This window comes from Perognathus longimembris, chromosome 4 (genome assembly GCF_023159225.1).
Source record: "Perognathus longimembris pacificus isolate PPM17 chromosome 4, ASM2315922v1, whole genome shotgun sequence".
Taxonomy (NCBI): domain Eukaryota; kingdom Metazoa; phylum Chordata; class Mammalia; order Rodentia; family Heteromyidae; genus Perognathus; species Perognathus longimembris.
The window spans coordinates 45,310,035-45,333,297 of NC_063164.1; the positions used below are offsets into that span (position 1 = coordinate 45,310,035).

The window sequence follows — 23,263 nt, forward strand, 5'->3', positions numbered from 1 at the left end:
CACTTAAATGTAAATCATAAAAAGCAAACTTGTAGAAAAAAATTAAAATTTCCAGGCCCTAAGACTATCCAGAGACTTCTGACTGAAATCTTAGAGCATGATGTGTAAAATGAAAAATTAACCAACCAAACTCATTCAAAACCTAAAACTTTGCCTTATGAAGTATCATGTAAATAAGATGGAAGTCCAATCTATAAATTAGAGAAACTATTTGAAAACACTTCTAAAAAGAATCAATACTTAGAATATATAGAACACAACAATATTATTTCAAAATTAGCAAAAGATAAAGCATTTCAGAAAGGGGAAAAAGGAGAAAAATAAATACATGAAAAGATGCTCAAAATTAGCCATTAGGGAAATGTGAGAAATACAAAGCGATTTCTCTATATTTCCTTTCAGAATGGCTAAGTAAAATGTCGTAACATCTATCAAGATGCATTGAATTTATAAACTGATCTGTTGAGTTGTAACTCCTTTGTACAGCTACTTAAAGATATGAAAAAAATCTTATTTGTTTAAAAAAGAGATTTTAACACCCACCTCACACTCATAAAGACCCAGATGCAAGATACAGGGAAAATAGAACATTCATTGATCATGGCTGATAGTGAAGTGATACAATCACTCTGGAAGTAGAGTGACTAGTGACGCTTCTCCTGCCCTCTGCTCTCCGGAAGCTGAGTCCTCTTCTTCATCCTGAGTCTGTGCTCTATGAAGTCCACTCCATACCTCTTCTATTACCCTTCTCACTTTCTGAACTTAATAAATTTAAAGCAATTGGAGTATGAATAAATGATTGTCTAATTCTTTGGTTCTGTAAATTTAACATGTACTAGAGTTACCCAGAGGATTTATTATACTGAAGACTTCTGGGTTCCCCCCAAATTAGTGATTTGGGAAGTCCAGGGGAAGACTGAAATCTTGAATTTTTAATGACTTTCTAGCTTCTACTGAAGCTTCTGGTCCAAATTGCACTTTAAGATGATCAGTCTAGAACATTAAAGTAGATTTGCACCCAGAAAATGAGCTTTTTATCTGGGAAATTATTAGGGAAGAGAAAGAGGGCATCTATGTCCCTTTGTCTTTCCCTGGGGTATCCAGTAACCTAGGAAGCATAGAGATGCTTTCAGAGCAATAGAGGAAGTAGACTCTCAGCTCTGTTCTCTGGGAGCCTTATAAAAATATTCCTCTTCCACAGTAGACAGTAGCAGTGAAGACAGGCAGTGGTCAGCTAAAGGAATAAGGCCTTACTGTGTGCTGCCAAGGTGCTAAGGAGGTTCCTCATGAACCCTCCCTGTGGATTTGTGAGGAAGGTGCTCTTCCTGAGACTTCAGGTGACAGAGGGATGAGGAGGTTAGGGCCTGCTATATGAGGGAAGGCTTGGATTCTACTGCCTACTTGTTCAAGGTGACATTGTTGTTTCCCATCTATAAACATAGATTGGGCTAGATAGCTATGGCCAGGTTTGTGCTTAGAGGTTACTTGTCAACAGGGACCTAATATGAAATCTGAGCCATAAACTGAGGTCTAGAGTTCTGGTTGCAGACTGTTTTTGTGGTAAGCCCAGCTTTTGCTTCTTAGAGGTTTCCTCCACCTATTAGCCAGCAATTGGTTACACTCTTTATACCCTGATACCCTCCCTCTTTCAGGTCTCTTACCAGGGAAAGGAATGTATGTCAATTTTACCCTAATTCTCCCCATGTCCTCAAGCAATGTTTATGCCTGTGGTGAAGATTCTTCTGCATGCTGCAGCACCTCTCACAACCTCCTGCAACAGATTCTTCACTAAGTATAAATTTGAAAAGAATTCAGACCTATTTCCTTATTATCTAACATTTTATTTCCTAATAACTTACGAGTGAACATGTCCATTTTCTATCTTACCATCAAAAAATTCACTCAGAGTTGTGAATTCTCACTTAAGGTTGAAATTTTGGAAGTGGTCCAAAGGGAGTGAAGGAAATGTTTGGAATACTGAGTTGAGATAGTTTGAAAGTTGAGATAGTGTGAAAGGTGCTCGTGGGACTGGAACTCAGAGAATTAGGAAGAAACTAAGGAGAAGTTTGAAAGTTTGAGAAGCTGCTAGAAAGCATCAGGAATCCTCCAGCCCCACAAAACAAAACCATGTTTTAAGTTACCCAGTATTCTGTGGGTTCAAAATGTGGGCAGAGTTTGACTGGTGGTTCTTGTCTTGAACTCAGTCTTGAAGCTGCCGCAGTGCACACTTTCAGTAGTTTTAACATGGCTTCTTATACAGCTGGCTGTACCTGGCTAGTTATGAGCAGTGGACTCTACTTTCAGAGAGGTGAGGCCAGGCTTCCTCAGACTGGGTATGTTTCCAAATGAGAATATTGACTGGTGGGAGAAGACAACAATGATTGTTGTCTTGCACCAGCAAGTAGAAAGGAGAACAAGACTGGAAGATGACTTGTCAGCTTGGAGCATTGAACACCATGCTAGTCTCTTGTATGCCATATCCTGTGCCTCTCTTTAGTACTTCCAAGATCTTTAATTTCTCCCCCTGCTCTTCTAATGTATGTCTTCTTCACTCTCTCCCTCTTTCCCTCCTTTCATTTCTCCTTCCTCCTCTCCCCTCACCCTCTCCTCTTCATCCTCCTCCTCTTTCCGGTCTGTCTACCTCCTTCTCTCTCTTTCTCCATCCATCCCTTTGTCTGTCCCTCTGTCCCTATCTCTCTCTAATTCATCCATCTTCCCCTGTCTCTCTACCTGCTCCTCCCTTTCCTTATCTCCTCTTCCCTTTCCTATCCTCCTCCTGCCTCTATTTTCCTCTCCTTCTCCTCTCCCTACATTAAGTGAACAAAGAGATTTTATTGTGACATTTTCATTTATGTATATGATGTACTTTTATCAAATTCACCCCCTTTCCTAATGCTATCATTCCATTGCTACTACATTTGAGAAAATTACTACTATTAAATAGCTCGTAGGATCAAGGCGTGATAATAAACTCTATGACCATTAAAATATGTACAGCTTTTAAATATAGTGGCTGAGTTTTCACCTTGCATCTCATACATACTTAAAATGTTAAGTGCCTTTCCCCCACATATTTCTCAAGAACCCTGAAGTTGAAGCTGCAACACCATAGAACTACCACACGAGGGTGACAAAAGCCTGTTGAAAGTAAAAGAATGTTTTTCTCTCCCACATCATTTCAATGGAGGGAATGACAGTTCATGGAAAGAAACAAAAATACCATACAAAGAAAGGGGCAAGGGTGTGCGTGGACATGCACAAGGAGGCAGGAATACGCTCATTGGGTAGGTTTTCTGAGCATCTTCTATGCATTAGGCAGTCTCTGTAGGGGAGTGTGTGTGTGTGTGTGTGTGTGTGTGTGTGTGTGTGTGTGTGTGTGTGTGTGGTTGGTTGTTGTAGGTTCTTTCTTTTTCTTTTGGAAAAAGAGACCTTTCAATCCTTTCTTCCTCTGACTCCAGTATTGAGACTACAAGTATTGACTACCATACCCAATTTTTTTATCATTCAACCAAGATATATGATCCTTGCAAATACAAGTACTGTGGTGGAAGTGTAAGCAATCACTGATTATATATTAGTGAGTTTCTATGATGACTAACACTAAGTAAGCCATTTCAATGTGAGTGAAATAGGTTAAATTATTTCCCATGTACAATTCTCCTAATTTTAAGTCTATAAAACTTCTTTCACTGGATAAATTTTGTCCACTCTTTTTATGAAGTAGTATCTACATGAATTAATTTGACTTTTCATGCAGGTATGAACATTTAAAATGAAAGGATTTGGATGAAATACACCTAACTGGACCTTTTAGAACAGAACATTTGCTTCTCTTAGTATAAATACCAGCTCCTATTAGAAAAAGTAGGAATTGTCTCTGACTATTGGAGATCTAGTGATGAGAGAGTACAAGGAATATTGCCATACATTTCTGACTCTGACTTGCACAGAATTGATCACTTTAGTTTTGAATTAGTTTACCAAATTCTAACTCTTTTTCTAAGCAAAGATGCAAAGATTTTATTGGTAACCTATTTCTGCCCCCCTCCCCCAAGGAAATTTAATTGAGATTTATATTGTAAGGTTTCTTGAGATTGAGGTTCTTTAAGGAATGAGAACTCTGGAAATAGGATGAAGGCTCAAATTATGATTCTCATTTCCAAAATGCTTCAATGTTGAGACAGAATCCTGGCCGTTTTGGATGGTATCAGCAATCTAGTACAACATATAACATAGATTTGAAAAAAATCATTATAGAATAACCCCCTCTTTTCTGTAAGTGGTGAAGTGGGCCAGAGCTCAGTGGTAAAATATTTGCCTAACATTCATAAAGCCCTAGGTTCAATTGCCAGCATTGAAAAATAAAGTTAAACAAGATTCTTGATTATAGAAGTGCAGAACTCTAGGGGGCCAGTATGGAAATGAGTTTGAATAGAATTTTAAAAATAAAAAGGAGTGGTAGGACCTTTTTCAGTGAGCTTTAAGAATTTAAAGGTATTTTAAACTATTAATTTTATGTATGTCATATTTACAAAGCGATAACAGTTTTTAACATCAAATATTAGTCTTTAGATTTTGAAGATAAAATACTGACCAATGTTCAGTGTGATACCTCAGTCTTAGACATGTGTTTGATACATGAATGATTTTCAATCATCTGTGATATGATATCCTTTAAATCTTGGAATAGGTGTTACCTGTTTTAACCTAACCTAAAGAGTGAACTTTCAGTAGGTGGCTTAATGAGGATGCAGAATTAATGAGTTTGCTGTAGGATGAATGTTGTTACCTTGACTGACCAATTTTCTTTACACAAATATCAAGAAGCTGACCAGTTAAGCATCCCCATGGGACATTAAAAGTGGCCATTTATTTGTGTTTATCCTTGACACGTATGGTTCTTTGGCCAATTGTGAAACATGTCTACTCATTTCTTACTCATAGGAGGAGTGAGAAAAGCAAGATAGTGTATTTTGCACCCATTGAGTGTGATTGTATACAGATCGTGTTGAACTACTTTAAGTGTTTGGTCTCTGATAAGCCTGCCTGGAAAATCCAAAGACCTTTGGTATACATGTTGGAAGTTCATCTGTTGTTACACAAATATGATTTTAAGGAAGATGTTAAGCTTTTTTAAAATCCTGAGATGTTACCCATACTCTGACACAGTCAGTTACATTAAGAGGCTACAATAACTCCATCAAATTATTGGGTGCTATTTTGGCTGTTAAAAAAAAGAGAGAAACATTTCATGAAAATATACTAATTTCTCCAAATGCCAGGTAAATGAAGTTTCCTTCACATGGAAAATGACTTTATGATGATATCTAGAAGTTAAGATTAAAGCCACTTATCTCAACATATTTCATATGATGACTAGAAAGGCTTCTATATACATAGATGTCTTTTGCAGTTCTCAGTGGAAGACTTAGGTGCAAATGCCAGCAGAAAATGTTCTTGGATGATGATTAATGTTCTCTAAGCCCAAGGTCTTAAGTCTAGGACCAATACTTTGCTGTGACATATTCAGTTTTAAAAGTATTTATTTGGGAAATAGGCTCGTAGGAAATACTCAAAGTAAGTTTATATCTTAAAAATTGGTTTGAAAATTAAAGTTACAGTATTCATGATAAAGAATATTAATATTTATTTCTCCAAGTGATTTTTGAAGAACCCCTGTACAAAGCTGTAGATAATTCAGACCAATGAAATAGAGACCTTTATTTCATAAAGCAAAACTGAGATTTTGGATTCTACTGATGTCACATGTGATGTTTAGGATTCTAGGTATTTTGGTTATGGGTAAATAAAAGTTAAGAAAAATATTTTATGCCACATTCACAAATTTTATCCTTCCTTGTAAAATTTCTTTTTTGATTTTGAGGTAGGTATCTCAAAGGTCTATATGCTAAGTATCTCTCACTAGTAGCCAGTCAATGAATGTGTGATATTATGTTTTATATATTTCATAATCCACTATGGATTTTCCTAGCCTTATCATCTTGCAATATTGCCACATTTAAACTCTACATTGTATCATAGTCCTAATAGTGCCATTTCTTATAAATGTCACCTGTTCTACTAAAGCAATGCTGACCTCCATATCTCTTGTCCACATAAAAGACAAGGTATCATTTTCCAATACAGAACTTAATAAGTAGAAACATTTGTAGAGACCCCCCCCCACAATGTTTCATCTAAAATTCTTGAATTTTAGGAAGCTTTAAAAACTTGATTTGTAATATATATTTATGGTAAAATCTGATCTGAATTGATATGATGTTAATTATAGTAATTATTTATAACATCTAGTAGGAATCACAAAAATATTAGTGTGTCTGGTTACAAAATTGTTTCCTCAGCCCCACTGGAGATATTATAAAATTCTCAGTATATGCAGAGGAATGCCTTTAAAAATCTGAAAATACTCGAAATTTGCATTGTAGAAGCAGTCACTAATGGTTTAGGTAAGGAATCTGAAGGTCTATGATGAAATTATTACTAGTGGGCTTTGCATATGGTAAACACAAAAGGGCTTGATGAAATATTGTCCTTCATGAAATACTGTCTAAGACAAGAAGAACATGTGTGCTGTCTGATGTGTGTGTGTGTGTGTCTGTGTGTGTGTCTGTGTCTGTGTGTCTGTGTGTCTGTGTGTCTGTGTGAAAGAGAGAGAGAGAGGCAGAGTCAGAGACAGTGACAGACAGAGAGATAGAGAAAGGAAGAAAGGAGGGTAAGGGAAAAAAAGAGGACACTGAGAAATTTTGAACTTAGATGTCTAATGTCACTTCTCATGATACACTCACATGTTCTATAAGCTTCACATACATACACACACACAGGGGCGGGTGGGGAATTTGGGTGGCAAAGGTGATTGCAATGGTGACATTGGTATATGCATACACACATATGCCCCACACAATAGTGTGTGTGTGTCCACTCACTTATATCTACATGATGTGGTTTAAATCTTCAAGGAAAAATGTCAGAGTAGCATCCTCCAATGAGTCAACTACACAAAGGAACAGTGAGGACACCTGTGTGCCTTATATAATGGTGTTCCAAAGTGCAGGTATGTAAATCAGTGTATGTTTAGGCATATCAATTATTTTTACAAAGATGTTTTAGATTGTAGACACTATTCAGTGTGTCCTGTGAGATGTGGTAGGCATTCTAGAACTAAACCCACTCATTTATAGAAGACCCTTAAATCAAGTATTGCCTTTATTGGATATTGATTGTTCTTCCTTTATATTCTTTATGCGTATGTAAAGTCTATTATAAAATTTTGAATAGATACTTAAATGTTTTGGCTGGTGTCCTTGTAAGAATTTCTGTATATGTGTGTGATTTTTTTGATAAGTGCTTCAGTTTCTTTTGTGCTTTGCACACACACACATCAAAGCTCTATATTTTGTGATCTCAAAACATTGCTGCTACTTTCTGGGATGTAACTACCTTCTGCTCTTCAAAGACTGGGTCAACTGGCTTTTGCATCTTCTAGTAAAAAAAAAAAAAGAAAAGGAAGGATGATCTGAAAGGTAAAGATTTAAACTTGGCATTGGTTGGTAGGATGCATTGGTTTTATAAGCTATTGAGTTTTTTTAATGATGGCTGCAGATGATAATGTTGAAAATATTCTTTGCTTTTGTCTTAAATTTTGCTTCTTAAGAACTCATTTCAGAGTAAAATTGACAGTATTTTCCCTTGGTGTTAGGATAGCCTTGCATATTTTTTCTGATCATTACATTAATTTAGAGACTGAAACTTAAGAATGGAAGGATATTTAACTTGTCCTTTAATAGACCTCTGTGTCAAATATATGGAAATGTGTGTTGGTTCTGATTGTCATAGCCTAGAGATTTCATTTGTCAGTAGAAAGGTCCTCTGAACCTAGAGCAATTTCATTTTTTGCAGCCTTTATGATAAGTACTTATAATATAGACTCTTGATTTCTTCTCTGTATCCTGCATATTGTTGAAAAAAACTGAGCTATTTTTAACATTTACACAATTTTGAAAGAGGATTTTTCATTCCACAATGTTTGGTGCTAAGTCTGTGGAGCCTTGCCTAATTATATCCTTTTTGTGGTTTGTTTGAATTTGATCACAGTGGCTGATTTCATGCATTGATAATGAAGGCTTAGGTTGCCTGTTTCTCCGCACAAATCCACCTCAGACTTGCACGTTGACAGTGCTCTGGTTTCAGCACGCATGGAGATACAGAATTGAAATTGCTCTGCTTTCTTTACAAATGACTCAGAGTGTGCTTGTCCTTCCCTAAAATGTTGCCAGCGTGTAAAGGATTTTCAATGAGCAGTGCAAGAAGCCAGCAACTGGGAAGGTTTGGAGCAGCAGGGATATAACGTGGTGCTGTCACAGGGATAATCAGGCTGAGCCAAGTCCCGGTAGCTCTGTACATTACCCTGGTCACATCCTGGAAGTTTTGTTCACCCAACTTGGTTGCTTGTGAAGCTGGTGAAAGCCCTGCCAGGATGTGGAGTGGACTTCCTAGCAGAGGTGAGCATTTTTTATTCTAAAACTTGTTTGATGGGGTCTGGGATGTCTGTAACAGATTCTTCCCAACGTTGCTCTGCATCCTGTGGAGTCTTCAGTTCTGTTTATCATGTTGTGCTAACACATCTGAAGGAGAAAACCAAAGAGACAATGCAGTATTTTTAAATTTTATTGGGAAGTAACTCCTTAAATTGGGTGTGCTGAGTATTTCTTTCTGTCTGTATTAGCTGTGTGCAGAGACATCTTCCTAGTAGGTGACTTCCTTTGCATTTTAAGCATTCAGAATAAGTCAGTGATGTTATGTGATTTGCTACCATTCCCCAAAGCAGATAATCACCAGGGTTATTGTGTGCTTCAGGTATGTAAAAATTAAAAATCTATAGATTAAATATATTTTGGAGGATCTTTTACATGAAAAATGTATAGGAGGAACCAGGTCATGTTTATGAGATAACTAACAAAGTAGGAGGAAAGGATTACATACTGAAATTGACATCTTGTTAAATCTGACACTACTAATAATTAAACGTTATGACCTGTCAGGCAGTGGACAATGTTCAGTAATTGCTTTCTAGTGATGATGTGCGAAATGATAGGAGAAAATGCCCAGAATAGTTGCATAAAGTGTGTTTTAATTAGAAGTGATATTTACAATATGTCAGATCCTATCATTTAAATGCAACTTTTCTTCTCACCTGGAGAAGTTACATCCCTAAATCATCACATTGTAACCGGGAAGGTCTGAGATGGAAAGTATCGATCAGGGTAAGCTCAAAGTTAGCCTTTTATGAGATAGGTCCTACTGCTTAAGCTCTGGTATCATTTAAGTCTGTGTGACAAAACTCTGCTTCTTAAACAACTGAAAGGAATAGGAGGCTTATTAGGCATTCAAATAAGATTATGCTTATTAACTATTTTGTCTGTTAGGTCTGCAGAAAAATCTCTTTTTATTTGATTGGAAAATAACATGGCACATGGGTGTGTGCATGTTGGTGTATGTGTTTTTCTTGCTAAATTCATTTGAAGGCAGCTGTTTTATAGCTTCAAAGTTATAGATAAGTAAGCATGTGTTTGTTTGACAGAAGACTCGAGGACCCCATTTACTGCCAGTACATAGAAAGCTTGACTAAGCAGAACACATCAGGAGCAAACCATTTGTGCTCACCATTCTGTCTCAGCAAGTCCCAGGGACACTATCGTGCTAGAAGCAACTGTGTGCTTTTGAAAGCATGAAATTAGTTTTATACTGAGCACATGGTTTCTCATTTAGTAGCTCTTTTTATGGTAATGGTCAATTTATGGTTCACTGCCAGGATTTCAGTGTGCTGTCAAAGCTGATTGCTTCTGCTAAGGTGTCTTTATGAGATTAAAAAAAAAGTGGGGACATAGGAAGACCCCAATTAGACCTTCAAAACAGAAGTCTTTCCTTCAGCATCATCTATGCTTTGGAATGCACTATTTCTCCAAAGTTCTTTATGTTGTTTCATCCTAGATCTACAGATTTAAAGTTGTGAATGTCTACTACTGTGGATCTTCTCTATAACATGTGGCATCAAAATAGTAATGTTCTGAAATGTAAAGTATATTTATTACTCTGCAATTACATTTGTAGGAAACCACTCTATTCATGTTGACCATATTGTGCAATTCATCATTACACTCATCTGCTTGTCCAGTAATGTATCTTTGAGCTCTGATGCAGGGCTGGAAGACTTTTATACGTCAAATATTTGGTGTAAACTGTCATGCTTTGTTGCATATATATATATATATATATATATATATATATATATATATATGCCATGAATGGGGTGAGTTAAGACTCACATCAAAATAGTCTGCAGATATAGTAAACCTTTTAAAATGTCTTCTTTCATGCCATGGTCTCATCTTGAAAATTTAAATGTAGCTTTTATTTGTTTCCACAGTATGCTAAATATGAAATGAACTTTTAACTGTGGTAAGAATGTTCTGTTTAGCCTTGCCATTCTACCTGAAACTAGTCCCTACTAAAAGTTTTGGAGCTAGAGGTGATCAGATTTACTTAGACATCTAGGGAAATGTTTATTGTGTGTTTATTCTCTGTAGGTGGATCGTGGCACACATAGGAATGATGCTAATAGGCTTTTCCTCTTGTGTGGTCTTGAAAATGAACTAAAAACACCCCTGAAATCTTGAATTTTCATTTTTTTCCTGTTAATCCTTCAATCTTTGCATAGGTTAAGTGTTTGCATATAATTAGAGATTCAAGATAAAAATTTTACTATTAAATGCAAGAGTACAATATGTTTCCTTTCAATTAGAAAGATTTTTTTGTTTATAGATAAAGCATACTTTTCCACAACTTAATTTTTTCTATTGTCTTGGGAATATCCCGGCACAAGCCCTCACCAGATTGTCAGTGTCTTTGTTTTAGACTTTAAGTTACAAATAAAATACCTCACATTTATCAATTCCCCAAAGGTCAACACATTGAGTTTGTGAGCTGAAAAAAATTTCCACTTGATGATGTAATGCGTTTAGTAAATTAATCCTTTTCACAAATTTTTAGACTCAGAATTCTCCTAAAACAGGAGAAATTTGTCATATTACACAGAATATAGAATTCACTCAGGGGAATAATTTGCCATATCTGCCTGTTAACTTAATAGCAATTTTTCTTTAATAAGAAGTAAAATTTAGGAAGTCATTAAAAGTGAATCTCATGATTTCTCAGTGATTTAACGGCAACTTTCCACCTTTATGTCAAGGGTTAGCCACCTTAACATTATTCAATTTAAAAATGAGTACTGGTGCTCATGTGTAGTACCAGTGAGTGCCTCACAGCTATAATTCTGACCACTCAGGGTGCTGAAACCTTGAGGATCTTGGTTTAAGATCAGATTGTGCAGAAAGTTTTACGTTCAATCTTCAATTAACCAGCCAAAAGCCAGGTTGAAGACATGACTTAAGTAGTTGTGCACCAGCCTATCAAGAATGAGCCCTTGAATTCAAATCCCATACTACAAAAAAGAAGGTTACCTATGAAATATTGTAGATATAGAAAATCTGGTAGTTAAGAATGTTATGGTAACATCAAAGTACTTTTGATTTTCATTGCATTTCTACAATTATATAATTCAAGAGTTGGCTTGCATGATTGGTGGGGCTTTTAGTTTGTTTAGAACTGCAGTGTGGAGATTAATATATTTTAGTAAGAAAATGTGCTCTTTCTTCAAATCTTTATTTCCTATCCTTTAGTGTTTTTCATTGGCTTTCTTTTTGTACTTCCCAGTAATAAGCCAAGGAGACCTAGTTTTGTAGTTGCTAGACTTAGTAAATAAAAATGAATGGGATTTTTAATTGAATTAAAATTTAACTAAATTAATAAGTTATTAGTAAATTAATTTTAGGATAATTATGTCAAATGTAACATTTGAGACACACTTATACTGAAAATTACTTGTGTAACTGAGGTCTGAGTTTAACTGAGTGTTCTATACTAAACTGACAACCCTGCCTACTTTCTAATAAGGAAGAGAAATCTATAATAGTGGCCTACAAAATTGGTTCCATGAAAGCCCTGTAAAAGCCAACCATTCCTCTTGTTAAATTTTGTGCCTGAACACTCCTGTTGTGATTTAGTTACCATTTAAGAAACACAAAATACTATTAACATAGAATTATGAAGGGTAACATAAGCAAGTATAAGAAAGGTCCTGTAATTCACAAAGATAAAATAGTACAGGGGCTGGGAATGTGGCTTAGCCCTAGAGTGCTTGCTTTGCATACGTGAAGCTGTGGGTTCGATTCCTCAGCATCACCTAAACAGAAAAAGCTCAATGTGGCACTATGGCTCAAGTGGTACTGTGCTAGCCTTGAGCAAAAAGAAGCCAGGGACAGTATTCAGGCCCTGAGTTCAAGCCCCAGGACTGGCCAAAAAAAGAAAAATGGAAAAAAAAAGACAAAACAGTACGCAGAACAAGCAGCGTAATAATTAATAGCTGACAGTTACACTGTAAGTAAATAATAGTGAATATTCTACAATTAATTTCTGATTTGTTTTTCCTTGCCAATGATAACATTTTCAGGATTTTCTTTCCTCGGCAGATGTTGAATGCTTATAACTTCATTTTGTTTAGTTATGCTTAAGATATATCAGGAGAGATTCCTTCCCAAGTCCCTTCTCTACCTCTTCACCTGGACTTTATGCAAATGTTGTCTTTTTTACTTCCTTTAGGAGTTTGTGACTGCGACTCAGGTTTTAAAGAGGTTTCAGAAAAACTTGCAAGCTTGATTTGTCTGTATACTCCTTAACTGAGTCAACTCACCATAGCAAAGTAAAACAAAGTAGTGCGTGCCTCATACACTGACTGATTACTTATGGGAATTTTTTTATCAAGTACTTGCAACAACTTAATAACATTTATGCATAGATTGTACACATGCCAATCTATTTACCAAAACCCTGTTCCTAGCCCTGTACTATTACAATTTTAATATAACTAGAATATAGAGGAGCATTCTGCCCTGCTCTGAATGCCACTTGTGACACACTTGGCAATTCCCCTGCAAAACAATAAAAGGACTGTATTCTGAGACTTCCTTTCACCTGAGGCTGTATTGCCAAATTCTCTTTGCTTATTTAGCCCTCTGCATTGCCTTTCTCTCTCCCTCACTTCTCAGTGTCCTCAATTCTTTTTCAATATCCATAGCAGGAATTACTGCCTAGTAATATATAATATGATTCTCAAAGTCAGAAAAATAGAGTGAAAATGAACCTCAAAGTGATAAGATTTTTTGTTCAGATATCTTGTAATTGATTAGTAATATAAAAAAGAAACAACTAGAATAATTTCTTTAATCTTTTTATTCTCAATCAAAAAGGCCACTTAAGTTCTCTGTCAGTTACAGGAGATTTCAGACCAAGAAACCCATTTTGAAAAGGGATATCTGTTAACCATTTCAATAAAGTACACTTTAGTAAACCCTCTCATCGTTAAGATAACTGTACAATTCCTTCAGTGATCAATCCATTCCCTAGTGACTATTGACTTAGAGGAAAACATTCTTTTTATTTCTACCTTTTCACTTGTCAGCACATTTTATCATTGTTCCCTCTAAAATCAACAACATATTTCTCTTTTAATCTGAGTTTTGATCTCCAAATATACTTTTTTCTCTTCTCCTCATCAATTTGCTTTCCAGTCTTGCCAAATAATAAATGTTACTAAGATATTCTTAGTCTTTTCTGATTATTTAAGATTATACTGATGGCATTTTCTAGTATCTAAACTATATTGATAGAAGACTGTGATTTTTTATTACCTTAAATGTTTTCTCTACTTCAGTCCTCCTGTGGCTTCCAATGTCCTCCTACTTACTTCAGTCATATTTGGTTGTGTAGTATGTTTATTGTGGCAAAATATACAATCTAAATATCAAAATCTAAATACCATAAATCTAAAATATCATAATCTAAATTTCAATTACTCAATATCTTCCAAGTTTTTTGTCTCTTGAAATTGGAAAGGCGTATGTAAGTAAATTAAGTTTCTGCTTTGAAGGACTCTAATTCTTTTAATTTCCAAAAAGGTTAATTTCTTGTTCTAAATGTATCAATTTGAACTCATGGATCAGAGAGTTAAACTCCAATGCAAAAGTTTTGTAAAATGAGGCCCAAGGCCTGGTTGTTAGGTTATGATGGTTCCACCTATGAATGGATTAATGTCATTATGAAAGGATTAGAAGCTATGAGTTTCATCTTTTGTTCTCTTGCCCTCTTGCCATGTGATGCCTTCTATTGTCTTGTAATATAGCCGATGTAGTCTCTCATTCTGGACATTATTCTCTGGAAAGATAAGAAATTAATAATTTTATGAAAATCAATTATCCAGTATCAGATATTCTGTTACAGAACACTAAGTGGACAAAAGTAGTAAGATCGTTTAAAATAGATATGTGTGCATACATATATACATACACACATACACACACTCATACAAATGGCATTTAAGTAAGAAGTAGATGTCTTCCCAATGAGGTTCCTACATTGTCAGAGTTTTGGAGGCTGCTGTCTTCTGATTTCTTCCAGAGAGTATATTGATCTCATTTGCTAATTGTAAAATATCTTCTTGTTGCTATCTCAAGCCTGGTGTGTCACTTGCAGATCTATGGTAGTGCTACTTCTCTACTACTAATTGTTGTTTTTGTCTGTTTGTTTCTCCTGGAAAGTAAGAGTGGGATTCTAAAAGAGGGTAAGAATAGACAAGTTCAGACATGAATCCACTGGGGCTTTTTTTCTGGTGTTTTTTTTTAACTTTATATATTGAAAAACAAAGCCCAGTGAGAAATCCACAATAAATTTGTTTAAAATTAATCACATGTCTACTTTTCATAATTTAAGAGGAATGAACAGTGGATTATCTCTACCCAAAGGAAGTTCACGTCAGGCTTTGAATCATGCTTATCACTTCTAATGCATATCTGCCGCTCAAGCTACAACTTGGATGTTATCGATTCCTCTCTGCAAATGGTATATAGGAAGGCACCAAATGGTTAGTTTTCAAACTAACTACATAAACTAATATGAGTGTAAACTAATGTGGCCTTTTTAACAATCCAATAAGGGAGTGATTAGGAAACGGAACTCCACAGAGCTGAAGTCTACTAACCTGTTATCTTAGGGTGCTCCAGAACCCAAGCTTTTGGCCATTGCCCTACTTAGCTCTCAGTAAGAAAGCTAGCAAAGCCTCTCTTAATCTTTTGCCCTGAATGATAGATTTGTACCTTGGTGGCTGCTTATACCCAAAGCTGAGCCAGCTCTGTGACTTAGGGTGAATTTCCAGGACTTTTGTAGTGAGTTGGCTCTAACCCTGATGACCCACCCCATAATTAAATGTGCACATGCTATCAAGCTAGGAGGTAAATGCATAGGAAAACACAAGTCAAATGTAACATGGTACGTAGGGCTCTTACCACATCAAATAAATCAGAATGCCTAGCAGTGCAATTCAGAATCAATATTTTTAAAGCTCTCAGAGTGATCCCACTGTGCAGCCCCTGCCAGAATTGTTTGTGTAGATAGGTGGTCACACCCAACACCGGTAAACTCAAGAGGGAACTTGCAAGGATGTAGAAATACTGAGGCTATATGGGCTCACCTGAGACTAAAACATGATAATGTTGTTTTCCTCCCCTCCCAATCATAAAGGGCTAATTAAGATATTTATAGGAAAAAAATCTAACAATTTAGGCTGGGGTCCTATTTTTTGCTCCACTGGGTAGAGAATGCCTGAAATTTGGGTAAAATGAAAATAGTCTTTGGAGCTTTCATTTGAGAGTAACCAGCATGCCAGGGTGAACAACCTATTTGTCAAAAACATTACCAGGAAAGTTATTATCTGCAGTATTTAATTTTTTTAAATAAAGCTCCTATGTAAAATTGGTATCAGTGGATATAGTCTTTTCAGGAAGATGTTTGTTTCACATAAGAACTTCCCTAGCTGGGCATGATGGCTTAAGCCTGTAATCCCAGCTAGTTGGGAAGTAGAGATGGTGGGGTGCCCTTCAAGACCAACCCAGCATAGAAGTTTGTAAGACTATCTTATTTACAAAATCACAGTAATGCCACCAGCACAACAATGTTCATCGCAGCACAATTTGTCATAGCTAGAATCTGGAACCAACCCAGATGCCCCTCAGTAGACGAATGGATCAGGAAAATGTGGTACATATATACAATGGAATTTTATGCCTCTATCAGAAAGAATGACATTGCCCCATTTGTAAGGAAATGGAAGGACTTGGAAAAAATTATACTAAGTGAAGTGAGCCAGACCCAAAGAAACATGGACTCTATGGTCTCCCTTATTGGGAATAATTAGTACAGGTATAGGCAAGTCATAGCAGAGCATCACAAGAGCCCAATAGCTATACCCTTATGAACACATAAGATGATGCTAAGTGAAATGAACTCCATGTTATGGAAATGATTGTTATATCACAGTTGTAACTACTTTCAACATCCCATCTGTATCTGTAGCTTCTATTATTGATGATGTTCTTGTATCACCTTCCAGGTTGTAGGTTGTACCTACACTATCTCTGTAATCTTATCTGAGTATTTTGGAAACCGTGTATACTGGTATTAGAAGTAGGAAATTGAAAGGGAATACCAAAATTGAGAGACACAGGGTAAAAAAAGACAAACAACTACAAAAGCAATACTTGCAAAACTGTTTGGTGAAAGTGAACTGAACACCTCAGGGGGGGAAAGGGAAAGGGGGAGGAGGAAGGGGGGTATGAGGGGCAGGGTAACAAACAGTACAAGAAATGTATCCAATGCCTAACGTATGAAACTGTAACCTCTCTGTATATCAGTTTGATAATAAAAATTTGAAAAAAAAAAGACTATCTTATTCAAGTGGCTGAGTGTGCTAGACTGTTATCGCAAGTACAAGGAAGCACAACTCTGCACAGTGTTGCACATTTGCCATCCAGGGTGACATGGAAAAACATAAATTAAGAGGCTCCCAGGACAAGCCAGCCAAGGCATAATGTAAGACACAACATTGCAAATAATAAACATTACAAAAATTCCAGCCAGGCAACAGTGGGTCACACCAGTAATCCTAGCTATTCAGGATGCTGAGGTCTGAGGATTGTAGTTCGAAACCAGTCCAGGTAAGAAAGTTCAAGAGACTCTTACCTTCACTTAACTATCAGACTCACAGCTGACAATAATAAATAATAATTATTATTATTAATAATAAAACCCAAAGGTCTAGATGCTTGGCTTAAGAGGTAGGGTGCCTACCTCATAAGCACAAGTCTTTGAGTTCAATCTCCAGTACTGGGGAGTAGAGGGGAAAGTATTTCTTAATAGAGCCATGTGAACATTAAAGGATTCTTTTTCCTTTGGACATGATGCCCAAGTCCTCAATGGTTTCATTGAAGGAGAAGCAGATTGTGACTTAGGCTTGTGACTAAAGCAGGTTTAAGGATTAGACTTGATAGTGAAAATAGATGATAGTCCAACCCCTTACTCCATAATTCTCTGAGCATTTCAAATTAAAAAGGTACTCGTAGTGACCATTTGTTCAGCCCCTTAGTTCTCCTTGTGGGAACTGAGTGGGTAAAGGACCAGTATATTAGAAATCTAAGTTGAACTCCATCACAAATGAGCCACATGACTATGGGCAAATCATTTCACCCCCCAATCTCAATTTTCTTATCTGTAGAGCAAGGAGGATAATATACTCTGACACATGGATTTTTTTATATAAAGATAAGTGAGAACACTGCATTTAAATGTCTTTGCATGACAAGTTGAAGTAAAATGAAATATATACAATATAATCAGAAATTACCTTAGTAACAGCTATATGGCTGGCAAATAATTGCTTTCTGATTTGACATTCAATAAATGCAGCCAATGTTATTTTCAAATTATTCTTTCTTTTATTATAGCTATGTTCTTGTGAAGTCAGTATCTGAGAGATAAAACCAAACCTAATTCAATACAGTGAGAAACCTTGGGCTGGAGTATAGGAGACCAGAGTTGGACAAAATACAGTGAAGGGATTTAGGTAGATATTTTTCCCCCAGGAATAAGCAGGATGTGTGGGAAAGGTAGGAGTTTTTGGATAGATGTTTGGGTGAACTATTAATTTTAATTCTTCATCCATTTCTAGCTATTACTGTATTCATTCTTACTGCAATCCTGAGAAGCAAAGTAAAGTTGCTTGTTATATCACTAAGTTATTACTGTCCAAAAGGTAAATGATTGACATACTGTCTTTTGCTCAGGAGAATAGGATTTTAATAAATCGAGCCTGGATCAACCAATGCCTCCATTTAGTAGCTTCCATACATCATCACACACATCCTCTTTTTTTCCCGCAGCCTGGGTGATATTTGACTATATACATTTGAAGATGGATTTATCAGTAGAGATCACAGACTATGTGATGATGTTTGAAGTAAAGGAAAAATGTGAAGCAGAATGTGGTTTGTGAGTTTCATTTAATACAAATAAAAAATCTGAATGCTTTCCTGTTGATTTAGATGATTCTTACAGATACTTACAGAAGGTTGGAATGATAATTCAGAGCTCAAGCAGTAGCCTTAGTATCAAATGATGTTAGCATTAGTATCACATTTTATTTTACCTACTAGGGAAAGGCTTTCAATGCAGTCCAATTAGCTATCCCAGACACACCTCATGCTAAAGGGCAGCTCCTTTAGTATGTATAACAAATTCAAGAGTTAACAAAAATCATCATATATTAAAAGTTTACTGGTTCTATGAGTTAGGGGAGGCAGGGTAGGAAACTAAAGTTGTGCTTTAATTTTCTAATCTCAAAAACCTCAAAAATTCCTACAGAATTGATGTAGAAAAGATGTACATTTTTTCAAAGATAAGGGGTTCTACAGATAATTCTGTATGCTTTTATTTCTATAAATATAGGTTATAAGTACTGATTAAATATAGCATCATCCAACCAGAGCCTTTAATTACTACCCACAATTGCCACAATCATATTTCTTACTGACCAATGTATTACATTTCTTTTCCTGTTATTTCATTGTAATGTGCATCAATTATAAAGTATTAATAGGTAAGGTCTATTTAAGGCATAAAGTCTTTACCCATAGTTAACCTCTTTTCTACTCCAACAGTTTACATTCTCTGTTATTTCACAAATCATCCTCTATATTACTATTTTTTTAAATGTGTCTTGCCTGTTAGGATAAGCACACTGAAGATGGGAATCTGTGTATGAATTCTTTTAAATATATGACCTTCAATATAAAACCTGGCATACAGCAAATTACACACTCAGAACATTGAGCAAGGAATAGGAAACTACATATAGGATTTGTCTGTACTTGTCCACAACTCAATAGAATGAGTTACCTAGTATGTAGGCATATGTATTACTAGTGTATAAACATATATATTTAAACGGCTATGTAGAATATAGATTCATTCATGTATTTGTAAGGCAATGTGATAATTACTGTCAAAAATTAAAATATGGGACTGGGAATATGGCCGAGTGGCAAGAGTGCTTGCCCCCTTATGCATGAATCCCTGGGTTTGATTCCCCAGCACCACATATATAGAAAACAGCCAGAAGTGGCGCTGTGACTCAAGTGGCAGAGTGCTAGCCTTGAGCAAAGAGAAGCCAGGGACGGTGCTCAGGCCCTGAGTTCAAGCCTAGGACTGGCAAAAAAAAAAAAAAAAAATTAAAATTAAAATACACGTGTCTCTTGACCTAGCAACTTCACCATAAGATTTAGTTAACACATACCCTTGTACATCTAAAAAGATACATAAAATCTTTCTTTGTACCAGGCACTGGTGGCTCGTTCCTGTAATCCTAGATACCCAGGAGGCTCAGATCTGAAGAGTGAGGTTCATCTACCTGGGCAGGAAAATCCATGAGACTCTTATCTCCAATAAACCACTCAGAAAAAGCTGTAAGTGGTGCTGTGGCTCAAGTGGTAGAGCACTAGCCTTGAGCACAGAGAGGCTCAGGGACAGAGCCTAGATGCTGAGTTCAAGCCCCAGGACTAGCAAATAAAAGAAAAGCTTTCTTTGAACAATTACATAGAGAATGATATTGTAATATTACTTGTAATAGGTAGAAACATATAGAAAAAATACCCAGCAATAAATGATGGTAATAATTATGGTTTACCCATATGGTATGGTATTATGCATTAGTTTGATATATAATGAGATTCCTCCATAAAAATTGACATGTTATAATATATGATACAAGCTAAACAGTTGACATCAAGAACAGTTAGTATTGTCTATTTAAAGGTACGTTTTTGTATGTGTGTGCATGGATGTATGCACAGGGGAAAACAGAAGGAGGAGAAAGAAACAGAAAAAAGAATAAATGGATTTATTTCACAGGGGCACTGGGGACTGTGCTCAAAGTAGAGTTACTTTCAAGTATATTCCCTTTGTACTATTTGAAGTAGACTTACATTTAACTATTATATTCTTTTGTACTTTTGAATTCTTAACTTGCACATGGTTTTGAAAATAGCAAATATATTCTTAGAAAAAAAGAATAGGAAATATACAGAAAGTGGGAAGAACATGGAAGGGACACGTGATAGAATAAAGACCTACAGTAAACATGTGTAAGGTTTCCAGATGATGAATTCTAGTCACATTTTGTGGATAGTAAAAGACCCAAAGTGGAAAGCACCTTATTTGTGATTGGATAAGGACTGGCCTACTGTTCTTTGACATCCTGAGTAAAAAAGCTGATGCTTGTTCAAGGCTAACCTGGTGTGGCACTTTCTGTAACCATTCTCAATGTTCACATTTAGCCTGTCTGCTGGCTCCATCTACCTTCCAGGGCTTGCTGGAAACCTACTCCTGAAATATCCAGGATTGTGCAATCATTCATGTGTCTTTCCCATCAAACACTCTCATTCTTCTCGTTTATGAGTGCTCACAGAAAACATCCCTTAGGGAACTTCTACTTCGTGATGGAAAAAAAAAAACCACTAAATACTTCAGTGCAAGTCATATTACCACATATGAAAGAGAGAAAAATAAGAAAAAGAAGGAGAAAAAAATGAAAACAACCAACTACCTCAAAATAATAGCCAGGCTTTAAGTCTGTAAAAATAACATGTGGTGCTACATTGAGCTTACTGTTGTGCAGTGATGTTTTGTTTTATAATTTTATTTATTTAGTTCTCAGTTTGAGAAACAACATTCTTTTTAAATAGTGGCTGATTTTTATAGATCTGCAATCCCCAATATGAAAACCCCAAAGAGAAGATCCTACATGTAAGAACCCCTCTGGGAAGATTACTACAATCAGTGCCATTTCATGTTGCTGCATAATGCTGGGTTTCATAACCCTGGTGATCTTCCCTTTGGGATTGTAATACAAAGTCTTGATAAAATGATGGGCATTTTATCATGACTTCTCTTGCTTCTAGGAGCTTAAGTTGAATATTAGTTTAACTCATTCTTCTTGTTTTGTAAGTTCAAAAGCCTAGCCAAGAAAAAACAGAAGTGATTTTATCTTATCTTCAATGTTATCTTGCCAACTGTATATAGCAGGAAAGGTTTGATTAATGTTATTATCAGATAACTATTGATTGCTAAATATTTCCTTCTATTTGCTTCCTATTTGGTCTAAATTGGTTGAATGGTGGTTCTTGAGAATATTCTTTGCATTTGAGGATAATGTTACTGGATTTCAGCAAGCCATAAATTTTTCCCCTATTACTATGATCAGTAACAGAATTGCTGGCACTTACATGTTGCAAATTCAGAATTAAAGATAAAGTGTGTGTTTGATATAGAGCCAATTGGGGATGCTCTCATATTAGTCTCATTAGTACCATAATCTGATTGGCTAAACTAACTGGATCTGATTGGTAATCTTAGCACTAAGATTCTATGAGTTTCCATGGTTCTTTGCTTCAGAAAATACCAGCAGAAGCGGCAGGGAAAGAGGGCTTTCCAAAGTCTCCCTGTTAGGTAGTTTTAATAGGTCCAGAGAAATGTTCAAGAATCAGTATAGGAAATATAACAGATAAGCTGCAATGACTGAAGGTTTGTGCAGAATCGAGATCATATAATCCATTTAATAATTGAACAGCAGACTGAACAGTTCTCAACAGAAGTAAAAATGCCTAATCAATACATGAAGAAATGTTCAACATCTTTAACCATAAAAGAAATGTAAATCAAAAGAACATTAAGATGCCATCACATTCCAGTCAGAATTGTACCCATCCAGAAAACAAACAGCAACAAATGCTGCTGAGGAGACAAGGAAAAAAGAACACTCATACACTATTGGTGGGAATATAAACTACTGCCTTCATTAAGGAAATCAATATGGAGGTTTCTCAAAAATTTAAAATAGACCTACCTTATATCCTGCCATATCCAAAGGAGTATAAATTAATACATAAGAAAGATACTCATGTTCATTGAAACACTGTTCAAATATCCAAACTTTGAAGTCAGCTAAGGTGCACCAAACAAAGGAATGGATAAAGAAAATTTGGGTTATATCCATCACGAAAGATTATACAGCCAACAAGAAAAATGAAAACATGTCATTTACAGGAAAATGATTAGAACGAAGGATCACCATTGGAAGTAATATAAGCTAAGCTCAAAATTCCCTCATCTGTGGAAGCTAGACCTAAAGGAAATATAAATTCACAGACATGTAAAATATGTATATATACAAGTATATATACATGCATATGGACACACAAACTTTTATGTACATGAGCATGTATAGATATACATTTCTATGTATACACACATACATAGAACATGATGTTAATTATGGGACTATTTAGGGGAGAGAAGAGAGGGAAAGTTTGAAAGTTGGAGGGTGAGCAAAATGCAGATTGCAACTATATATGAATATGACATAAAGAATCATAATAAAAGTTGATTAATAAAAGGCTGGAGGTGACAAAAATGAAAGCACGAGATAAAGTTATTCTTATTCTGCATATTCTGATTAAAATATAATGTATTCAAATCTGAAACCCCATGATGAAAACCCTGAGTGCAATTAATGCATACTAAAAACGAAAATAACAGGAAAGTGAAATAGACTCTTTTGGGGGTGGGTAGATATCAATGGGAGAGGTCAAGGAACAAGAGAGTGAGTGAGGATGAATGTGGTTGCACTTTGCTATATGAAAATCTAGCCATGAAACTTACTGAAATTATTTTAGATGGAATGATAGGT

At 35.9% G+C, this 23,263-nt stretch overlaps 1 protein-coding gene across 5 annotated transcripts in view; it reads left to right on the plus strand.

Moving 5' to 3' along the window:
• Positions 1-23,263, plus strand: part of Znf385b (zinc finger protein 385B) — a 387,916-nt gene that overhangs the window by 90,755 nt on the left and 273,898 nt on the right. Inside the window, exon 2 of one of the 5 annotated variants that reach the window (XM_048345159.1) lies at positions 8,392-8,519. The exons of 2 other annotated variants lie outside the window; for them this stretch is intronic. In XM_048345159.1, the coding sequence (XP_048201116.1) occupies positions 8,392-8,519 (128 nt within the window). Of the gene's footprint in view, positions 1-8,299; positions 8,520-23,263 lie in introns of those variants that run through there. 2 more of the 5 variants (XM_048345156.1, XM_048345154.1) reach the window with 2 other exon arrangements.